The sequence below is a fragment of the Dictyostelium purpureum genome, assembly GCF_000190715.1.
Source record: "Dictyostelium purpureum unplaced genomic scaffold DICPUscaffold_499, whole genome shotgun sequence".
Taxonomy (NCBI): domain Eukaryota; phylum Evosea; class Eumycetozoa; order Dictyosteliales; family Dictyosteliaceae; genus Dictyostelium; species Dictyostelium purpureum.
In genome coordinates this window covers 1,855-8,750 of record NW_003519833.1, presented here as the reverse complement: position 1 = coordinate 8,750, position 6,896 = coordinate 1,855, and the positions used below count along the sequence as shown (strand labels likewise).

At 21.4% G+C, this 6,896-nt stretch overlaps 5 protein-coding genes across 5 annotated transcripts in view; 2 read left to right on the top strand and 3 right to left on the bottom strand.

Moving 5' to 3' along the window:
• Positions 1-104, top strand: part of DICPUDRAFT_159012 (uncharacterized protein) — a gene marked incomplete at both ends in the record, with an annotated part of 481 nt that extends 377 nt beyond the window's left edge. The window contains one exon of the mRNA XM_003294018.1: positions 100-104. Within this exon, the coding sequence (XP_003294066.1) occupies positions 100-104 (5 nt within the window). The remainder of the gene's footprint in view (positions 1-99) is intronic.
• An 842-nt stretch (positions 105-946) lies between these two features.
• On the bottom strand, positions 947-1,251 carry DICPUDRAFT_159011 (uncharacterized protein; the record flags this gene model as incomplete). The annotated part of the gene is made up of 2 exons (XM_003294014.1): positions 947-1,057; positions 1,123-1,251. 2 exons carry the CDS (start codon positions 1,249-1,251, stop codon positions 947-949), a joined length of 240 nt encoding a protein of 79 aa, XP_003294062.1.
• A 318-nt stretch (positions 1,252-1,569) lies between these two features.
• DICPUDRAFT_84566 (uncharacterized protein) lies at positions 1,570-2,631 on the bottom strand (the record flags this gene model as incomplete). Its single annotated transcript, XM_003294013.1, has 2 exons — positions 1,570-2,036; positions 2,562-2,631. The coding sequence occupies 2 exons, from the start codon at positions 2,629-2,631 to the stop codon at positions 1,570-1,572; spliced, it is 537 nt and encodes a 178-aa protein (XP_003294061.1).
• A 172-nt stretch (positions 2,632-2,803) lies between these two features.
• On the bottom strand, positions 2,804-4,108 carry DICPUDRAFT_84565 (uncharacterized protein; the record flags this gene model as incomplete). Its single annotated transcript, XM_003294012.1, has 1 exon — positions 2,804-4,108. The coding sequence occupies one exon, from the start codon at positions 4,106-4,108 to the stop codon at positions 2,804-2,806; it is 1,305 nt and encodes a 434-aa protein (XP_003294060.1).
• Positions 4,109-4,917: 809 nt separating this feature from the next.
• The window catches only part of DICPUDRAFT_159009 (uncharacterized protein), a gene marked incomplete at both ends in the record, with an annotated part of 3,294 nt that continues 1,315 nt past the window's right edge, over positions 4,918-6,896 (top strand). Inside the window, 4 exons of the mRNA XM_003294017.1 lie at positions 4,918-5,102; positions 5,209-5,388; positions 5,579-6,758; positions 6,829-6,874. Of these exons, the coding sequence (XP_003294065.1) occupies positions 4,918-5,102; positions 5,209-5,388; positions 5,579-6,758; positions 6,829-6,874 (1,591 nt within the window). The remainder of the gene's footprint in view (positions 5,103-5,208; positions 5,389-5,578; positions 6,759-6,828; positions 6,875-6,896) is intronic.

Sequence of the window (6,896 nt, the reverse complement as noted above, 5' to 3'; positions counted from 1 at the left end):
TTTGGTCAAAAAAGAGTTTGTGCTGCTTGTGGTACTTATGTTGAAGTTGATTTATCACCATGGTTTGGTTTAAATAATTAAAATAATATAATATTATAGCTTAAAAAAGTAATAGTTGTCTAAAATAAAATTTATTAAAAATATCAAAACTTTATATTAAATAATGTAGTAATAATTTTTATTAAAAATATCAAAAATTTATATTACATAATACAGTAATAATTTTTTTTATTTTATTAAATTTAAAATTTTAAATAATAATAATTGTTTGTATTTTCTTCATTTGAATTAATCCTGGGAGGCCAATTAGATTTAAAACTATACTATTTTTTGATTTCTATTTCTTTTCTATTCTTATAAAATGCTTGTTCCAAACCATATACAATACTTGAGGTGTTAATTTAGTTTTTCATTCCATCTTCCCTTTTTGCTTTTTCTTTGGATAATGTCACTTTAAAATCTATTTCTTCTTTTCAATTGACCCCTACTTGTGGAAGAACTGGAGCTATTCTTATTTGAAATGTTGATAAAGATGTGATTTGTTCTTGGATGATGAAGTTGACTTTCTTTAATTTAACGATTTAATAATTGAAACATAGAATGAAACGATTTTATTAATAATTTGGTCTTCATCTATTTCTTAAAAAGAAATATAGAATGAATTATCAAAACTATTAATTTAATCGCCTTCGATTTCAATATTAATCCGTTTCAAAATCTAAAAGGTCTTCTTCATTTTTATCTTCATCTTTATTATATTGTTGAGATCTTACAACTTTTGGTACATAGCCAGTACGATGAATATTTTCTTTTTGTATTTAAGATGATGAGTCAATTGGTGATGCTGGGTGATGATTTTTCTTCACGTTCTTCTTGTAAATTTCCTGGAGTTGATGATTCATTATTATAGTTAAACGAAAAATGTCATTTTCTTTTCTGGTTCTTATTATGGTGATGAAACTGATAAATCATCAAAATCTTGAACTTGATTATCAATTTGATTTAAACTCATTGAAATTGGTACATTATTTTCACCTGATAACCATTCTTTTGAAGACTATTAAAAAAAATTAGAATCAATTTTTTTTTTTAAATTTTTTAAAAAATTATAATTATACATACTAAATATGGTTTAGTTGAAATAGAATTTGGGAATAAATCATCAGAAAATTGTGATTTTACCATTGAAAAAATGATTGGAGTAATATTGTTTGGGGTTGCTTTTAATAAACGATCTATTTCTACTTCCATAATATTCAATACCATTTGGAATTGCACAAATACTTTTCTTTATTCTGAACTACTCTATAGCGAAACATGTCTTTCTATCATCTTTGAGAACCAACGGTGGCAATGAATGGTGAATTACTTTTGCAAATACAACGAGATGGTTTAACACATTAATTACAAACAACTACTTGAACTCTTCATTAATTACTTTTAATTTTCTATTGATTTGATTCTATCTTGTTTTTAATTGGCTTACTACCTAGAATAAGCACACATACACATTTATTCGGTACAACTAATATTACATCAACTAAAGAATTTTTTTCAAGTAATAATTACTTAAAAGTATCTCCAAAAAAAATGTTGTTGTTTTTGTTGTTGTAGTCTTTGTAACTTTTGTTGATGTAGTTGTTCTAGTTGTTGAAGATGTTGTTGTTGAATTTGATAAAATAGAAAATCTTGTTGAAATCTTTGATATTGTTGTTGTCTTTGTCTTTCTTGTTCTTGTTGTTGGTATAGTTGTTGTTTTTCTAGTTGTTGTTGTTGACGTAGTTGCATTATCTGGTGATGTTCTAGGTTCATTTGTTGTTGATATGGTAGTTCATGTTGTTGTTGTTGTCTTGTTTGTTGTTGGTATAGTCTTAGATTTTGTTGTACTTGTTCATCATAGAGCATAAATCTTTCAAGTGAGTGTATTCCGTCTAGTCTGTCACGATAGTTTCTATGATCGTATCCAAGATGTAGACTTTCTACATATACCTTATCCCTGAAATCGGAATTAAAGGCACAATGATGGCAGTATTCCCCTTTAATGGTAGAGCAACGGCAACGGCAACGGTTGTTTTTTTTGAAGATGAACTTTTCCAAAACAATAATAAAAAATTGCACCAACAACAATAAATAAAAAAATGCACAATAATAAAATATGAATCATTTTTTTTTAAAAAAATAAATAATTATTTAAAATAAAATTAAATGTATATAAGTGTAAAAAATAAAAAAATAAATTATATGATTTAATGTATAAAAAAATAAAAGATGGATGTAAAAAAATGAGTGTGAGTGAATGAAAACTTTAATTTTAAAAAATGAAAAAAAAAAAGAAATTTAAAAATTTTTAAAAAAAAATAAATAAAAAAATAAATTAAAAAATATTCAATTGTTTAATAATGTTTTTATTAAATTATTATAATTTATATTTATTTAATTTGATATAGCTGTATAGGTTTTATTTTATTTTATAGTTTTAAATTGAGAATAATAATTTATTCTATATTTTGATTTGAAAAATTCATTAAATTCTCTCTTAAATGATATCCTGAATGAGCTACTTGCAAAATCGTCCATACTAAAAAATTCATTCATACTAAAAAATTCATTCATACTAAAAAATTCATTCATGTTTATCGGTTTTCTTTCATAAAAAATGAATGAATTTTTTAGTATATAAAAAAAATATATTATCACTAAAAATGAAAAAAAATAAAATTATTTTAAGTGTGTATAAAAATAAAATTATAAAAAAGTTTTTTTCTCTTTACAAAAAATAATATATATTTAAAAAATTATAGTTTTATTTAAAAAAAGATTTTTTTGATTGATTTTGAAGTGGTTTAAGAGAATTTTTTTCAAATTGGGATTGACTACCTGCTTCGTTTGATTCTATATCAGAAGGTGATTGATGGTCTTCAACATATGATGTTTTTGGAATTTTCATTGTAAATAATTCATCAATAGCATCGATTGAATCTTGATCATATACCTCATCATCTTCTTCTTGATAAATAGAAGGGTCATCTTTATATTTATTTATTTGAACTTTTCGGTATAAGTTAAAATATTTCTTTTCAATATTTAGACGTCGCATTTGAATTTTAGTTTGCATTATTTGAAGTAATACAATTTTATTCCTAAGAACCAAATCATCCTGGTGGACATTCATTAAATGTTGGAATCTTTTTCTTCTTTCATTTTTTCTTTCATCTTTAGTTTTGTCCACATTTTTTTTTATTTCTTCGTTTTTTAACCTTTCTTCACTGTTAAAATAAATTTTTTCTTTTTCTATATCTCTATAGTTTTTTATTAAAGATTGAACTTCTTTATAGATTTTTTTTTCATTTTTGTGATATAAAATGAAATCTTCTTTATTGGCAAATTTTAATTTGTGGTTTTTTTGAACATATTTTGGAACTTTGTATTTTTTGCCATATTGATCCAATCTACCTGAACAATTTCTAATTTTATCTTCAATTTTTTTTTCAGAAAAATTGGTATGAAATTGTTTGTTAAATAAAAGAGCTACCCTTTGCATGCAATTGGGGAATTTTCTATTTTTGATGGCGATTTCAAATAACACTTTTGTTTGAAAGTGAGAAAAATGTTCACTTTTAAAATTTGATTTGCCCAAATATTTGGAATTCACATTTGTATAATCAGGTTCATTTGATTCTTCTTCTTCATCATCATCATCATCATCATCATCATCATCATCATCATCATCATCATCATCATCATCATCATCATCATCATCATCATCATCATCATCATCATCATTAATTTCTTCAATTTTAATCTTTTTTTCTTTTGATAATTCATTTGATGATTTATTTAATTCTTCAATTGATGATGCTTTTTTACTTTTAACTTGATTATTGATTAAAATTTCAGGTTGAGAAGGTTTTACATATGTATCATATTCATCTAGTTTATTTTGACTTAATGGTGACAATTTTGTTGATCTTGTTCTAATATTTTCTTTATGATCCATGGATGAGTTAAATGAAGAATTTTGTCGTAAATTCGATTTTTTATTTTTTATTGGATTTGGAAATACTTTATCAAAATTTTCTTCATCTTCTGAATTTATAAAATCATTCATTTTTATTATTATTATTATTATTATTATTATTATTATTATTATTAATTCTATTGTTTTTTATTAAAATTAAGATAAAAAATAAATAAATTAAGATAAAATGGTAATTATTTATTGTTAATTTGATGGTTATAGTATAATTTTAAAAAATGGATAATATAATTCTTAATATTGGCAATTTATACAAAAAAAAAAAAAAATCTTAATTTTATTGAAATGGAAATTTTATTAAAAAGTTCATATTACATTTTTTTTCATATTTTTACATTTTTTTTACCATTTTTTTTTACATAAAATTACATGTAAATATGACAAACAATGATAGAATATTCAGAATAAATGTATTAGAAATTGATGTTTTTTTGTTTATAGATTTAAATAATTACATTTATACAGATCTGTTTTTTGTACAAAAATGTAATTATACAGATCAAAATTTTTGTACAAAAAACAGATCTGTACAATTACATTTTTGTACAACTAAACTCTGATACACACCCACATACAAAAAAAAAAAAATTTATACACAGATATTAAATTAACACTAACTCACATTCAAACTAACTCACTCACTCACTCACTCACTCACACAACACATTCACACAATAAACGTGGTTGTAGTGTGGGAAATTTTTTTATTTATTTTTCGAATTTATTTTATTTTTTAAATAATTTTTTTTTTTTTTTTAAATTATAAAAATAACACAAAATTAAAAATATATTAATAAATAAACTTTTTTGATAATATTACACACAGTGAAAAATCATTTATTAAAATACTATTATAAAAAATAATATATATATTTAAAAAAATGAATAATAAGGAAATTTTTTTATACAATTGCCCAATTTGGTGTGATAAAGAAAAATATTTAATAAACAATATTGAAATAACAACTTCTGGTTTACATATTATGGATTTGATATGTCTTATGGAATATACAAATGGAAAAGGTTTATATTTAAATGACAATATAATATATTTTCAATTAGAAAAGTATGTATAGTTTTATTCTCAAAAAATTGTGAAAATTTAAAAATATTTACTAATTTATAATTAAATTAAATAATAATATTATTTTTATTCTTATTTAAAAAATAAGTTTATTTAATAATGAAAAAGATAAAAAAGAATTTAAAATTTTACCATCACAATTTAATTCCAAACTATGTATGGATAGACAGATTTATACAACAAATGAAAAAATTGATGATATTATAAATTGGGTGAAAATAAATGAAATTAATAAAACTTTTGTAGCTATAAACAACCCAAATTTAAAGTTAGTATTTTATTTTTTTTAGAAATATTTAATAAACAAGTTTTAACAACATTTAAAATATATTTAGTCATTTTAATACAGTTATAATAATAAATAAATTTAATAAAAAATATATAATTGTTTTGGATTCAATTTCAAATAGAAATTTAAACAAATATTTATTTTATAATTTTAAAAAATTTTTCATAAGAAAAGCACTTCTTTCATCTACATATTTAACAAATGATTTTTTAGAAGATAATTTTGTGTTATTAGAAATTCCATGTATTCAACAAACCGATAATACATCTTGTGGTGTACTTACTTTATATTTTGTAGAGCAATTTAAAAAAAACTATGATTCAATTATAAATTCAATACAAAATTTAAATAATGGAAAGATTAATATAGAACAATTTTACCAAAATACAAAACAATTTTTTATTTTAAATAATAATTCAATAGATGGTTTTAATAACTTTATCAAAAAACAAAGACAACAACTTAGAGATATCTTTCTTCAGTATACAACTGACGATTTTAGAAATAAAATTAAAACTCATAAAATTTACATAAGGGATAATTCTAATGTCCATCAAAACAGTTTTCCAAACTCACTACCAAACAATAATAATAATAATAATAATAATAATAATAATAATAATAATAATAATAATAATAATAATATTAATAATAAAAATAATATGGATTATCAAGTTTTTGGTGATGATTTGAATGATCAAGATGATATTTATGATTCAAGTGACGAAGAGAATTTATATGATACCAGTAGGTTCGATCCAAATGAACCATTTAGTTTTATTATCGAAAATCAAATGCAAACCGAGTTTTTAGAATTTTTTGATTCAGACAATGAAAATGATTCAGAAACAAATTTTAATAAAAAAATTGACAACATATTATTCAATTTATATGAAGAAACGTTTAAAATAGGGAAAAAATGTAATAAAAGAAAAGAAATAAAAGAAGAGAAACAAATTTCATTTCAAGAATTAAAAAGAAAAAAATCAATTTTAAAAAACTATCGTCAACTATTGATCCAAATGGAGAAAAGAACAGAGTCTATGCTAGATTTATATTTAGCATATGATTTGATGGATGATAGAAGAACAAAGAAAATGAAAAGAAAACTTTATGTTAATCCCAAGAGATTAGAAAAAAATTTAAATTCACCTAATAAAAAATCTTATAATAAAAAATCATCAATAGATAATGAAATTGAATTAAAAAATAAAGATTGGGTTCAATTGACTGGTTTACAACAACATATTTTAGATTGGTTATATAAAAAAATAGAACCCCAAATAAAAGATCAAACTAAAAGATTATCACTAAAATCAAGAATTCATTTATTTTTAACATTTTTAAAGGTATTTATAGATATTATGTCAAATGAATATTTTATAATAATATTAATATTTCAACCAATTTTTAAATTAGATGGGTAGTAATTCATATACAATACTTTCAACAATTTTTGGTGTTAGTCAATCATATGTTTCAAGAGA